This window comes from Chenopodium quinoa, unplaced genomic scaffold, assembly GCF_001683475.1.
Source record: "Chenopodium quinoa cultivar QQ74 unplaced genomic scaffold, ASM168347v1, whole genome shotgun sequence".
Lineage (NCBI taxonomy): Eukaryota > Viridiplantae > Streptophyta > Magnoliopsida > Caryophyllales > Amaranthaceae > Chenopodium > Chenopodium quinoa.
The window spans coordinates 909,054-924,890 of record NW_018743444.1 but is presented as its reverse complement, the minus strand read 5'-3'; the positions used below and the strand labels follow the sequence as shown (position 1 = coordinate 924,890).

Here is a 15,837-nt window from a genome sequence, read left to right as displayed (position 1 = left end):
TTTCTGGCAGTGTGTTGTCTGACTTGGAGACTTTATCTCTTTAATTTATTGCGTTTGCTTTTTGTAAAAAAAAAAAAAAAAAATCTTTTTCTTGACAATTTCTTCTAACATTTTAATTGGAAGAACGGCATCGGCACAACATAGTGAACAAAATTGAACATACCATGAAGTAGTTTGGATTGGATGTTGCACGCCCCCTGTGGTTTGCTAACTTATGTCCACCCTCCACAGTCCACATATGAAATTACCTGTCGGCCCAATTCCACAAATAAAATTTTGGCTGTTGCTCCTCGAAACCTCTTTTTTTCCCACACTCGGACTCTTCCAAGTTCCACCCCATCTTTCACCCTTCCTCGGCCCCCCCCCCCCCCCCCCCCCCCCAAAAAAAAAAAAACTCTCACGAAAAACTAATCGACCAAGATTAACAAAACTCAGGCAAGTTCTTCACCAAAACCGCATCTCCGACGCCGTAATCGTTAGAGGATGCCGCCGAAACAGCAGCAATCGAAGGCCGATCTAGCGAAGAAGCAGAAACAAGTTGAGGATAAGACTTTTGGTCTTAAGAACAAGAGTAAGAGCAAAAATGTTCAGAAATATGTTCAGAGCCTCAAACAATCCGTCCAACCTAAAGTTGACCCAAAAAAGACTGATGCTAAGGTTCTCTACCTTTCAATTTTTTAAATTTTTACTTTTTTTTTCCTACTCATGCAGTTGTTTATAATTGTTATCGATTTTTTTTTTTTTTTGTTTTGTTTTGTTTTTTTTTTTCCAATTTTTTTTGTATTTAAATATATATATATATATATATTTTTTATTAGTGAATATATGATGGCAATTTTTTTAACTGATTCATATTGGGTTTACTCTCTTTGGAATTAGTTTTTAAATTGGATTTACTTTCGTGTACTAAGGATATAACATCTGATTTATAATATTTTCAGTATAATAGTTGTGGTTCTTTGTCATTGTTGTTGCTGTTTTTTTCCCCTAAATCTTTGTTGATGGGGCAATTGCATATTGAGAAATTTAGTCATAAACCACTAGGGTTCACTTTATGTGTAGCAACTTACGAACATCCTAAAATAATATTGTGGGAGTATTTGAATTTCGGGATTTCAATTTGTCAATTTTTTATTGGCATTGAAACATCCTGAGTATTGAAGTCTGAGTATGCCACGGCATTAATATTGCACGCGCATAGGCATATTGTCAATAATAATGTTGGTTGTCTGAATTGCAGAAAAAGAAAGAAGAAGAGAAGGCGAGGGAAAAGGAGTTGAATGATTTGTTTAAGATTGCTGTTACCCAGCCTAAAGTTCCAGTTGGTAATACATTTATTTTTTTGACTTGATGATGGATTTATCTATTTCTTAACTGTTTTCCAATTCATTGCATGTTTTATTATGTTTGTTGTGGTTTTGGTGAAGTATTTACCATGTTAGCTTTTGTGCTTGATCAGGTGTTGATCCCAAGTCTATACTGTGCGAATTTTTTAAGGTAGGGCAGTGTACAAAGGGTTTTAAATGCAAATTTTCACATGATCTGAATGTGCAAAGGAAAGGAGAGAAGATTGACGTTTACTCAGATAAGCGTGATGATGGTGAGTAATTGTATTTGATGTTGTGATGTTAAATGTTTGATGTTGTAATTGTATTTGATGTTAGTTTACGGTTTAAATTATGTTTTAAACTGCATAGAATATTGTCTTTTGCCTTGTATTTTGTTGATTGGATTTTTTGTGGGCATTTATTTTTCTTCTTTCAAGGAACAATGGAGGAATGGGATCTAGAAACCTTGGAAAAAGCTGTGGCAGAGAAGAGCAAGGAGTACAATCAGAACAAACCAACCGATATTGTAAGTCTTTTTCATTGTTATTTAGATGTTTAAATGTAATCTTTGGTCTACGCCCCTCATCCCCTGTTTAAGTTGTGATAAATTTTTTAATTTGTCAAGTTAGTCTTGTAATTGTAAAATGTCATTTGGCATGAGTAGTTAATATCTAGCATTGTGAGCTTCCCATTGTTTAAGAAGCTGTGAATTTTCTACTTGAAATGTGAGCTGAGTAATGCTATACTATTTTTGTCTCTCTTAGACTTTTGACTTAGATGTCACCTGTCACAAATTGTTGAAGTTGTGATGTTAAATGTTCCTGTGAGAAAACTGAAGTTATACTTTATTATGATGTATGAGAGGATGTGATTGATACTTCTTCTGCTTGGAGTTGTCTTGCCGAACTTTTCGATCCCTGCCAAACCTTTGACTATTCAGCATATACATTGTTAACTTGATAAATTTTAATTTAGTATAATCTATCAACAATTGATTAAGATTACGCTCCCAAAAACACATACCAACTTTTCTTTTAAACATTTATGAAGTCCAAAGAATGGGTCAATTATTTTCTTATTTGCAAGATGATATTGTTTCAGTTGGTATAATGTCTTAGTGCTAACTCATATCCATTCCAAAAAAAAAAAATTATAATAATTATAAATGGCTGGCGGCTAGTTAGAACTCTTTAAAGTATTAGCCCAAAATTAATTAAAGTGTGCTTTCAAAATGTTGGTTGTGATTAGCTTAAATTTCATGACAAAACTATTGAAACCACTCTATATGAAGAGCATTTTATTTTGATCAAGTAAATAAACAATAAATTTGGGTTGCGATTTGAAGCTACATGGTCTTACTTTTAAAGGGCGCAAGGCGCACCAAGGCCCAGAAGGTCCTTGGAGCCTAGGCACAAGGCGAAGGTGCGCACCTTTTATAGGTGAGGCGCACTTTATTCATATAGAAAAGAAATGATAATTCCTATTAAACAAGTATAAAAATGAAATTATGAGAAAAGGTGAAAGGGGAGCCATGTGATCAATAACAAGGGTTCTTCAAATCGAATTATAGGATGTGGGATTTCTCTCTCCAGTAGAATTGAAGAAAACCTGCCTATAACGAAGTCTCCTGGTATACTTTAGGAAAAATAAACTTACACAATAGCTATGGATGCTTTAAAACATAAAGCGCGAAATAAGGCGCAGGAAGCCTAGAAAAAAGCGCAAAGGCGCGCACCTTTTGTAATGTCTTTGAGCCTCAAAGAGCTAAGGCGCCAACTCTCGAGCCTCACTGTGCCTTGTGCTTTTATGAAACTAAGGCTACGGTTATATAAAGCTGTATGTGGTCTTCAAACTAGTAATTTTGTTGTCTTGTTTTCAAAACCTTTTCATAGTTGCAAATGTTTTGAGGTTTGCAATATCAAAAGTAATACTTGTATTACTTATGTAGGGCATATAAGATTCATTTATTATTGTTATTGTTATTGTTTATTGTTTATTGCTATTGTTGTTATTATTTATTGTTTATTGCTATTGTTGTTGTTGTTGTTGTTGTTGTTGTTGTTGTTGTTGTTGTTGTTGTTGGTGTGTGGTGTTGTTGGTTGTTGTTGTTGTTGTTGTGGTGGTGGACGTCGTCGTCGTCATATTATTATTATTATTATTATTATTATTATTATTATTATTATTATTATTATTATTATTATTATTATTATTATTATTATTATTATTATTATTATTATTATTATTATTATTATTATTATTATTATTATTATTATTATTATTATTATTATTATTATTATTATTATTTATTATTATTATTATTATTATTATTATTATTATTATTATTATTATTATTATTTTTTTTTTTTTTTTTTTTTTTTTTTTTTTTTTTTTTTTTTTTTTATTATTATTATTATTATTATTATTATTATTATTATTATTATTATTATTATTATTATTATTATTATTATTATTATTATTATTATTATTATTATTATTATTATTATTATTATTATTATTATTTTATTATTATTATTATTATTATTATTATTATTATTATTATTATTATTATTATTATTATTATTATTATTATTATTATTATTATTATTATTATTATTATTATTATTATTATTATTATTATTATTATTATTATTATTATTATTATTATTATTATTATTTTATTATTATTATTATTATTATTATTATTATTATTATTATTATTATTATTATTATTATTTTTTTTTTTTTTTTTTTTTTTTTTTTTTTTTTTTTTTTTTTTTTTTTTTATTATTATTATTATTTATTATTATTATTATTATTATTATTATTATTATTATTATTATTATTATTATTATTATTATTATTATTATTATTATTATTATTATTATTATTATTATTATTATTATTATTATTATTATTATTATTATTATTATGCCCTGTATTGAACTGCCTCTGTTTCAAATCTTTTCACTCATATTTCTGATAGAGCAATAGGCTGTATTTGGAGATTAAGTACTGCTTTGATTAGTTAAACTAGGCGAGTGATTGCAATTCACAAATCACAATTTCATACTTACCTCCATTTTTTATTAGTTGACACGTATTCTTTTGTAGGAAGTTTTTTTTTAGTTGACACGTTTCCTTTTTGACTAAGTTTTATACCTTGCTTTTTAAGTGTACCTCACTTGCTTTATCATTCTCTCTCACTCTCTCCCCTCACCTTAATATGTGTGCCTAAATTGAATGTGTCAACTAAATATTGTCCTCCAAATCCTTTTTATGAATATCTCATATGAGCTGACTGCTTAATTATTAGTGAATGTGAAAATGCCATTCTGGATTAGATTCCCCCTTCCCTTGGGCGCCTCGGAGATGGGTGAGTTGTAACAGCTATAGCTGAACACTGAACACTGTTGAACAAATTCTAATTTATTTGTTTCTTTTTTTATCCAACATAAGTACACCAATTTTCAAATGTATTTGGAAAGTTTATTTAATACAACTATGGTATTGTTAAGTGGCATAAAATAGTACTACGTATATTGGTATGGTAAAACAACCTATAATAATATTTTTATATTAACAAATGACAATTTATATTGTATTAATGTTGTAGAACAACTTGAATGTTGGATAAAAATGGGAATTCCTAAAATGACTTATAGATATAATTAAGTGAACCGCCCCCCTCCCCCCCCCCCCCCAAATCAATTAAAAAAGACATGAGTGAAGGGCCATGAATTCTAAATATTCTCATAGCATTACTAAATTTATGTGGATGCTTTGTAATTATTTTTTTACTCTTTTTCTAAAAATTCGAATCCAAGGAAAAAAAAATTATTTGTTCCTTGTATTATCTATTTCACCGTCTCCGAAGTTCTGAATTGTATGTATTTTGTGACTGAGGTAGTTTGAGTCGTGTTTGATCCCAGCTTATTGGATTTTTTTGAAATATTCTGTCTTATGATGGGAGTTTCTTTAGGGCAATTGGTTATAAACTTTTAACAGTGGTCCTCTTGTTCTTTGGTGGAATTTGTTACATACACTCGGGTGCACGTACACCCAACTAACTCAAGGTTAGTGTTTGATCTTCATTTGATGATTTAATGAAAAACAATTATCAAAGTGAGAACAAAATACTCATGGGTGTACAGTGCACCTAGGTTGCATGGAAACGGATACGGGTACGGAAACGGGATACGTCAAAATCAAAATTCCAAAAAACGGGTATGACAAGGATACGGCAAAAAAAATCACCAAAATATAAATCCATAAAATGTTTTTTTTTAAAAAGAATTATTCTATACACTACAAATTAAAAGAAATATAGGTAAAAAACAAAAAAAACCACCTACTGACTACAGTTAAAAAAATATATATATAAAAAAAAACCTTACTAATGCAGTAATACGAAGTACTTTATTGTTTATACTATAAAAAAAAGAAAGAAACAAAACAAAACTTACAAATATCTAAACCTCGATCAAGTTAATTGAAGAAAAGAAGGAAGAGAGAGAGGCAGAGAACTGGTGGCAGAGAAGAACTCTTGAAGGTTTGCTGCTGGTCTTCGGTCGCCGGTTTCCGGCTATTGGTGTCCGTCGTATGTGGTCTCCGGAGTAGCCTCCAAGGCATCGTAGGTTGCACTTTGTAGTTGGCTTCTCCAATTTTTAGGGTTCTTGAGAAATTGAAATCAGAAAGTAAATTAGGGGTTTTTTAGTTTTAAATGGGCCGGGGACGTCAAAAAAGAAGCAAATCCATCCCCGAAACGTACCTAGAGCTGCTCCTAGCCGTCCCCAAAATATCTCCGCGTACCACTTTTCAAGGGTACGCCATGGGGATGTATCCTGGCCGTACCCGTACTGTATCCATCCCCGGTATGGGAGATGGCTGAAGATTGGGGTATCCGTGCATCATTGCGGTGCACCTTGGTGTATATAACAATCTCTTGTTCTTTGGTTGTGCTTCCCTCTAACTTCGACTCCGTTTTGTGTCGGTCTGTTATAGTGATGATATTTTTCCTAGTGCTCTTTTTTTTTTTTTTTTTTTTTTTTTTTAATTTTTTTAAATGGTTTATTTAAATTTGTTATTGTTAAACAATTTGAGGATCTATACAGGTATGTAAACATTTTTTGGATGCTGTGGAGAAAAAACAATATGGTTGGTTCTGGGTATGTCCAAATGGTGGTAAAAACTGTCATTATAGGCATGCTCTTCCACCTGGTTATGTACTAAAATCTCAGATGAAGGCTCTGCTAGAGGAAGAGGCTGATAAGATGCCTATTGAAGAAGAGATTGAGGAGCAGGTGATAATACTTGTTGCAGTTCATTGGCATCTATGTGGCTTAGAAGTTGTGTGAAATGAATTGGCCTCTTTGTAGTGAATGAATATGCTAACCTTTTTCCTTTAAATTATTGTAGCGGGCAAAAGTGAAGTCTACCACGCCCATGACTACAGAGTTGTTTAAACAATGGAAGCAGAAAAAGATAGCTGAAAAGGCTGCTAGCATGGCTTCTCAGAGTGCAGAGAGAGCCAAGAATGATAGAATGAGGTATCATTTTATCCTTGGTCATCTACTTTTTTCTCATAGAAAGTAAGTATATGTAATGTGGTTTTCCTTCTTTTCAGTGGCCGAGAATTATTTTTGTCAAATGCTAGCTTATTTGTTGATGATGTTGGAGCATGGGATCAATATGAAAGGGAAGAATCTGAAAATAATGAAACAGAGGTAGGTCTTATATTTCATTTCTATGAAACGATGTACTTGACCTAAATTATCATCCTAGTAATTTGGGATAGTCTCTCTTAATAGCCTAAGCTTTTTTTTTTTTTTTTTTTTTTTTTTTTTTTTTTTTTTTTTTGTGGGGGGGGGGGGGGGAGGGGGGGGAGATACTGTTATTATACTTCCACATTGAAGATATCTTAAATACTTGTTGATCATATGCCCACCATGGCTTTAAGAAAGATGTCTTGCGATGCTTGCTGCTTGGATTTATATGGGATGATAGTTTATGCTTTGCACTCCTATTGAACATCTGCCTTTTTTTTTTCCACTCACATATTATCTTGTATGATTAGTCCTTGTTTACTGTGATTGGTTCTTATGTTCGTATTTGCAATTAGCCTTCTCTATCCGCCTCTTATGAGATGAAAGTCATGTTTATTCATAATCATCTAATTAACAGCATTTGTCAACATCCACATTTCTATCGCTGTTGTTAACTGTTTCTTTTATTTTGGGAAGGGAATGGTAGTATTTTATTGGCTGTTGAAATTCTGTTTATCTTTATGGGATTTCCCACTTTTCATTTTCTTTTATTTTGTTTTTGTTTTTGTAACCTGGTTTGGATTATGAATAATTGCTAGCATGTAATGATTGGCGATGCAGTTGTGGGGAATATGAAGAATTCATTTGGTAGTTGAAACAAATAAGTGTTGTGAAGGTGAATCGTAGTAAACTATTTACTTTCACTTGGATTTCAGGTAAGTGAGAAATCTGTTAAAGTGGACCACATCAATTCTGCTCATGGTGATACTGCTGCTCCTAGCAGTTCAGGTGCAATGAATGATGATGATGACAACGATGGTCTGGATGACATAGACGATGACCTGGATATGGATGAGTTGGAAGAGCTGGAAGCTAGTTTGTCGAGAACATCTATACAAATAAAGGAGCCTAGTCCCAGTGCGTAAACCATTAAAAACTCATGCTGTCCGGCTGTCCGCACTAGTTTATAGTGTGTTTGGATAGCAATGGTGGAGGTTGAAGGAGGGAGAAGAGGGAATGTGTTTTCCTTCTAAATCTTTCCAACTTCAGAAGGAATTGGATCCTTCACATTTCCTTGGGTTTTATTCCCCCAATATATATTCAAATAGGAAAATGGATCCCTTACTTTCCTTTCCATTTTTTCTCTTCAAATCCACTTTATCCAAACACACTGTAAATTGTGTGGGCTTCGCTTGGCAATCACCCAGGCACCCGTGATTTAGGTCTGTACCTCCCTTTTGGTGGTATTTATATAGCTATAGGCTGCATTTAGTGGTTGTTGAATCAGGCCATAAGTATTGGGAATATATGTTGTCATTTTGAGTCTCCAAGATTAATAATAATTCAATCAAGTGTTTTTTGATGCCTGGGTTATTTTTGAGTTTGGACATTAATCACTTATTGGCTCTTTTGGCTTTCTGTAACATATCATTTGCATATGAATGCTTGCTATATATTGTCGCTTTATATCAATGATTAATCATCAGCGTTGTTTATCTTTGTTTACAGCCAATATGTATGAAGTGATTGTTGCCTTCTGATTCAGTTAACAGTGTTCTCAGTTTGTGAATGAATTAACATCATATAGGTTTAATTTGTAAACTTGTATGAGACCTTGCTTGAGGTGAATGGAGGCTCTGTATTGTCTTCGACTCTTCGGCAGAGGTGGCAGTGTAGTGAACACGGTATTTCAGCTGCTGCCTCTTTTTTTATTTTTTTTAATTTGTCGACTACAATGAAGAGTGAAGGGGGCCTGGTAACGTGGTAAGGTCATTAGCCTTAACTCAAACTTCAAGCTTGACCAATGTAGCAGAGGGTGTGGGTTTAAAATGAGCAGTTGGATATGCTTAAATACTATGTTGGTCAGCCCATGCTTGGGTTTAGGTTTTGCTTTGATCAAATTATGATATGTTTGAGTCAGAACTATACTATTAATTAAAAAACAAGATAACAACCTATACTAAGTACAGGAAAGTAAAGTACAGCAAATACACTTAACTCAAGCTCATATAAGACGAACTGAAACAAATCAATAACAACTGGTAAAATGTGGCTTTTGCGCTTGATGGAGGCCTGATTGTTGGACGAAATTCACAAACGGTAGCGGTAAAACTTGTCAAAACCAAATATACCTGTGGTATGCATTGACATCAACCCATAACACGAGCTGACTGCACTGATGGAGATAGTGTAGAGGTTGGGGTAGAATACTTGAAATGGAACCACTAGACACCCAAAGAGCTTGACAAAACATTGAAAAAGCAAAAAGAACCAGAAACCATGGCCTGATTGAGAGATACTTATGAGCAAGACTTGATGCTCATAATATGAGCAATCCCAACGACCTGAAGTAAGAATAGTCAAGTGGGATTCTTGGCTCATTACCATAACTTGAGTCACATTTCCTTGTGACTTGGTACCCATTTGAAAGGGTACAGTTGGTATATCCTCCTTGAATGGGATAAGACACAACTTCATTAGAGCGCTATGAACCCCCAAACATTGTGTAAGGAGAGCCTCTTTCATATAGAAATTTTTGAAAGCAATGACTTCGAAGATCATTGCTAGCAGACAGTGGGAATTACCTTTTCTTGTCAATTCACTCACGACCCTCCTACACTCAATCAAAGACAAAAAAACACAATCCTTCGTTCTTCCACAAACCGCTACTAGAACACTGCCCATAAACACCCTGCATTCTAAACATTGAAATTCTATAAAGTGAAATAGGCTAAAACGTTTTCCCAAGAGTCTAACCCTATAGAGGATTGTAGACGCCAAAATGTGTCTCCCCAAAACCAAACCCAGTGATGAATAATGTAGGGAATATTTCAAGAATTCCACACTTGAGCTCCACTATGATCATACACTTAAGCATGGTGGTGTTCAAAGGGAAGGAAGCCAGAGCAAAAGAGTCGCCAACAAGTTTTAGAAACTTGTAAACCGTTCACAGGGTGAAGTTTACACCCCTTAACGATCTAGGAGATTGTTAACTCCAATAGGTCTGGAACCATGATTGGAAGTTCGGGGATGAAGGTACAAATCCAACCTAAAAGAGATTGAATCTGCCCAAAAAATAGCCTCTACTTTATTCTTCTCTTATTCATGTGCGCTTTCTGACTAACATACAATCAATAGATTTACCCTAAACCTTTTTATCTATGTTGGTTGAATATTAATGCACAAATAAAACTATTATTGGCGATCACTTGAATTATAATCATATTAGCCCTAAACAAGATTATTAATTATCTTATTAAGCGTGATTACAAATACCAAAATTCCTTTGAAATATGCATAAAAGGTGTGATCAAGCAATAACAATAAATAATATCAAGCAACATAATCATAATCTTCAAAATAATAAGCATAATCATATTCATGTTAAAACATAATATTAGCAAGATCCTAGGCATGATACTAACAAGATTAAAAACAAACCCTATCATGTCATTAACATTAAAGATCAAAGCTTTAGCCCTAACATGATACTAACATGATATTAGGAAAGAAATAGGAAGCAACATTGTGATCATACTTGATAATATTAATTAACCCTAAACATGATACTAGGAAGCAATAAAACATCCTAACATAATACTAGGAATCAATAAAACAATTAAAGTACTTACTTCGATGTCTCGTACTTCTTTCTAATAACAAAATACACACGTTAGTAACTTCAAGGAAAATAATAAATCAGTACAATTAAATTAAATAATTGAAATAGAGATTTAGGACCAAACCCTCACAAATATCAAACCTTTCACGTCCAAGGCGAAGGCAACTTCGAACTTGGCTAGGTATTTCCAAAGCTAATGTATGAGGAATTTTGTGAGAGGGAAGGTTTAGAAAAAGAAAAGAGAAAAAGAAAGCATCTAGCTTTTAGAGAGAGAGAAAGAGAGAGAAGATTGTAAATGCAGATGATTTGAAAACAAGAAGATACGACCCCTATTTATAAGAAAAATAGCACAGGATTGAAGAAAATCATATTCGGAATAAAACTCGTCCTGTCGCAAACGACAGGAGCCAGCGCCAAACGATGAGCTCGTCGCTAGGTAACGAGGGCCAACGCCAGACGACAAAGGTCAGCGCCTGGCGACGACTATGTCGTCTCGCGCTGCTCCAAAAGTCAATGCGCTTTTCCACGCGTAATTACCTTCAACACAGGTTGCAGGTAATTATGCATCCGAGTAGTTTTCAAAATCATATTTAATATATTTTATTCTAAATAAAACATTCTTTAAAAAATAAGACTAATAGGCCCTCTTCTAGATCATCGGGCCACCTTTAAAAATCATTGGGCCTAATCTAATTTAATCCGTAACTTCCTCATAAGTCATCGGAATTGGGTCTATAATATATCATTGGAAAGCTATTTTCGAGCCCAATCCAACTACACTATTATCAGACCTTTATTATGGACCAAACCAAATTGGCCCGGCTATTTTTTATAAATAGGAGTAAGAAAAGAATTTTTTTTTAGAAAACAGAAAGACATATATTTTAATAAAAACTTCCTCATCACTAGACTTTCCACACTCTCGCTTCGTTCGATAAGAAAATGACGTGAAAAGTATTCATCACCGGGTTTGGTTTTGGGGAGACACATTTGGGTGTCTACAGAAGCCCCCAATTTGACTGAGTTTGGAGAAACTTATGTATCGAAAACAAAGTCAAAATAACGATAGGGACGGAGAATGATTCAGAAAGTTCTGCAATCCTAAATCATCCTTGTAACGCCAATACCTGCAAACTAGCGTTAGTTAAAACAGATAAGAGAGTTAAGAAACGCGTATCTTGCACCGTCGAGCACACGTCTCTTTAGGTAACCGATTTGTTGCTGCATTTGATATTGTGACAACCTTCCAGAAGCTAGGGAATGCCATCTTGATGTTCAATTGTCTCTAAACAATGGAGCTTTTCGATATGTCCACGCGTCTCTGTAGGGAATATTTCAAGCATTACCCCAAACTTGAACCCCACTGTGATCATACACTTAAGCATGGTGGTGTCCAAAGGGAAGGAAGCTAGAGCAAAAGAGTCACCAATAAGTTTTAGGAACTTGTAAACTGTTCACAGGGTGAAGTTTACACCCCTTAACGATCCATGAGATAGTTAACTCCAATAGGTCTGCAACCATGGCTGGAAGTTCGGGGATAAAGGTACAAATCCAATCTAAAAGAGAAATAACCTGACCGAATAATAGGCCTTTACTTTATTCTTCTCGTATTCATGTGCGCTTTCTGACTAACATGCAATCATTAGGTTTATCCTAAACCTGTTTATCTATGTTGGTTGAATATTAATGCACAAATAAAACTATTATCGGCGATCACTTAAATTATAATCAAATTAACCTAAACAAGATTATTAATTATCTCAATAAGTGTTATTACAAGTACAAATTCCCTTTAAACATGCATAAAAGACGTGATCAAGCAATAATAATAATAATAAACATCAAGCAACATAATAATCATAGTAATAATAATCATAAATATAACAATCATAATAATCATAATTAAAATAACCATGTTAAAGCATTAAAAGCAAGATTCTAGGCATGATACTAACAAGATTAATAACAAATCATAGGATATCACTAAACATTAAAGATTAAAGCTTTAGCCCTAACATGATACTAATATTTTATTAGGAAAGAAAATAGTAAGCATTCTTTTAATCATACTTGATATTACCCTAAACATGATACTAGGAAGCAATAAAACATCCTAACATGATACTAGGAATCAATAAAATATTTTTATCATGATTTCTAAATCAAAAAATCAATAAAGTAATTAAATTACTTACTTGGATACCTCGTATTTCTTTATAATAACAAAATGCACGTTAGTAACTTCAAGGAAAAATAATAATCAAACAATCAAATTAAATAATTGAAATAGAGATTTGGGACCAAACCCTCAGAAATATCAAACTTCACGTCTAGGGTGAAGGCAACTTCGAACTTGGCTAGGTGTGTCTAGTTCTAATGTATGAGGAATTGTGTTTGTAAAAGGCTAGGGTAGAAAGAGGGAGAGAAAGAGAAAGCTTTAGCTTAGAGAGAGAGAAGAATTAGAGAATTCTGTAAACGGAGGTCTAGGGACCCTATTTATAAGAAAATAGTCCGGAGTTGATAAAAACGAATCAGAGTTCGAAAAGGATTTATACTACCCTTTGTCGCCAACGACAGTCGCCAAGCGACGAAATTGTCGCCAGGCGCTGCACTACATCGCCAGGCGACGAACTTGTTGTTTGGCGATGCAGAAGGTTTTCCACGTGCTTTCAACGCGAAATCTATTTTTTTGATAAAATCGAGTCGTGAAATCCGTACGAAGGAAATCGTATTTTCATATAAAACACTTCTTTTATTCCTAATAAAACTCATAAAACATAATTATCAATCCTAATCCCATTAGGATTTAAAAGAACTTTCTAGAAGATTCTAAAAGACTAGAATCAATCCTAATAGCATTAGGAATGATAATTCATAATAAGCCCTCCTCTAGGTAATTGGGCAGCATATAAGAACCAAACCGGGTCCAGTTTAGTATTTTGGCCATAACTTCCTCATTATTTTATCGGAATTGGGCTTATAATATATCGTTGGAAAGCACTTTTTGAGCCCCATCCAGCTACACAATTATTAGACCCTTGTCATGGACCAAATTGAACTAGATTGGCTATTTTTATAAAATAAAGCAGGTTTTTGAAAACAAAAAGAAAGATTTTTAATAAAAACTAACCACAACATTAGACTTTCCACACTTTCACTTCATTTGAATATGATTTGACGCGAATGGTATTCATCACCGGGTTTGGTTTGGGGAGACACAAATCAGTGTCTACAGAAGCCTCCACTTTGTCCGAGTTTGGAGAAACGCAAGTTTCGAAAACAAAAGTCAAAGTAGTGATAGGGACAGAGAATGATTCAGAACATTCTGCAATCCTAAATCATTTTTATAATGCCGATACCTACAAACTAACTTTAGTTAAACAGATAAAAGAGTTAAGAAACGCGTATCTTGCACCGTCGAGAACACGTCTCTAGAGTAACCGATTTGTTGGTGCATTTGTTGTTGTGACAACCTTCCACAAGCTAGGGAACACCATCTTACTGTTTTGATGTTCACTCGTTTTGAACAATAGAGCTTTTATGATATGTCCACGCGTCTCTGAACAAAGAGCTTTGAACGATATGCCCACGCGTCTTTGAGCAAAGAGCTTCGAATAATATGTCCACACGTCTCTGAACAAAGAGCTTTTCGTTTGTTTGACGATCTTCCTCAAGCTAGAGGATACTGTTTGAAGACTGCTACGCTTGTAACTGCCTCCAATTTCTGCTGTGATAGTCTTCTACAAGCCAGAGAATACTATCGAAGATTGCTTCTCCTAAAATGACTTTCTACCGCCTTGTGACCATCTTCCGTAAGCCAGGGAACATGATCGAAGATTGCTCCTCCTGAAGCCATCCTCAGTTATTGCGATTATATTTCGAAGAAAATTACCGAAGATCAACGCCTGTCGATCCTTAATGCTTTTTGAATTTTGCTATTGATGCTTTGGGTGATGACAATCCTCTTTTCTTCAGGAATAGTTGTCAACACGACTCTTGTATGATGTATGACAATCCGATTTAGGAAAGTTGTCAATGTCACGTAAAAATCCATCCTTGGAAATGTTGCTACGATGAAGCGACAATCCGTATCTCGAAAAATTTGCCAAAATCCAATTTTGGTAAAAGTTTCCAATGCTTCGTAACAATCTGTCATAAGAACTTTGCTACAATCGACAATCCACATCTTGGAATATAACTCTTGAAAGAAATCCACCTTGGAAATTTGCCAACGCTATGCGACAATCCTTTTAGGAACATATTACCACTATTGACAATCCGCGTCTTGGAACATTTGCAAAACAAAAGAGTCGATCGACAATACATTTCGGAAAAATTTGCCACTTACTGAAATGAATGACAATCAACGTTGAGGAAATTTTACCTAAATTTATGATGAATAGAGACCTACGACAATCCTTTGTGAAATTTTGCCACAGGGAACTACGTGTATGACAATCCAATCTCGGAAAACTTGCCAGAGATGACAATCCGAACTTGGAAAAAATTGCCAAACATAGAAGAAGTACGACCATCCACGCTTGGAAACTTTTCTAGAGATGACAATCCCATCTTGGAAAAATTGTCATTTAAGAAGAATGCGCGACAATCCACTTTTGGAAATATTGTCAGTTGGGGATGATAATCCAATCTTGGAAAAGTTGTCGTATAAGTGCTTGCTTTTGAACCAATGCCTTGGTGCTTGTAATGAGCCAATGCTTAGGCGCTTAAGCTAAGTGTGACGATTGTCGTCAGGTCAACCACTTACTGCGATTGTAATCGAGCTGACTACTAATCATGTCAATTTGCTTATAGGGGGTAACTGGCGTACCAAGGAACCCGAAATTACCACATGAAGTCCGCATAATCTAATATGGGGATCACATATCTTGTCGCAGCACCAGCGCATGCCAAAACCTTTTGTCATCGCGTTATTGCTTTGTTGCCAGGCGACAACCTTGTCGTTTGGCGATATATTTCTTTTCCATTTCTGCTGCTGCTGTTGTTCATTGCCCGGTTTCACTCCGAACCTTCAACTTGGAATGTTCTTGCTTGCTTGCTTTTTGGAATGAACCTGCATTTATATTTTGGACTATAGGTTTTTGCTCGTCTTTTGCAATTATCT

The 15,837-nt window shown here is 34.1% G+C and overlaps 1 protein-coding gene across 1 annotated transcript; it reads left to right on the top strand.

Annotated features, from left to right (window-relative positions):
* The first annotated feature begins 375 nt into the window (after window positions 1-375).
* Window positions 376-8,605, top strand: LOC110739177 (zinc finger CCCH domain-containing protein 11-like). Its single transcript, XM_021919642.1, has 8 exons — window positions 376-657; window positions 1,241-1,325; window positions 1,460-1,600; window positions 1,766-1,854; window positions 6,440-6,628; window positions 6,744-6,874; window positions 6,952-7,051; window positions 7,807-8,605. Exons 1-8 carry the CDS (start codon window positions 484-486, stop codon window positions 8,014-8,016), a joined length of 1,119 nt encoding a protein of 372 aa, XP_021775334.1. The 5' UTR covers window positions 376-483; the 3' UTR covers window positions 8,017-8,605.
* Window positions 8,606-15,837: the final 7,232 nt, after the last annotated feature.

What these genes read in the sequence shown, in the direction of transcription:
- LOC110739177 (XM_021919642.1), top strand. Translation starts at nt 484, where the DNA reads ATGCCGCCGAAACAGCAGCAATCGAAGGCCGATCTAGCGAAGAAGCAG. An exon ending in CCAGCCTAAAGTTCCAGTTG is followed by an intron (nt 1,326 to 1,459) that starts GTAATACATTTA and finishes GTGCTTGATCAG; the next exon opens with GTGTTGATCCCAAGTCTATA. An exon ending in CTGAAAATAATGAAACAGAG is followed by an intron (nt 7,052 to 7,806) that starts GTAGGTCTTATA and finishes CTTGGATTTCAG; the next exon opens with GTAAGTGAGAAATCTGTTAA.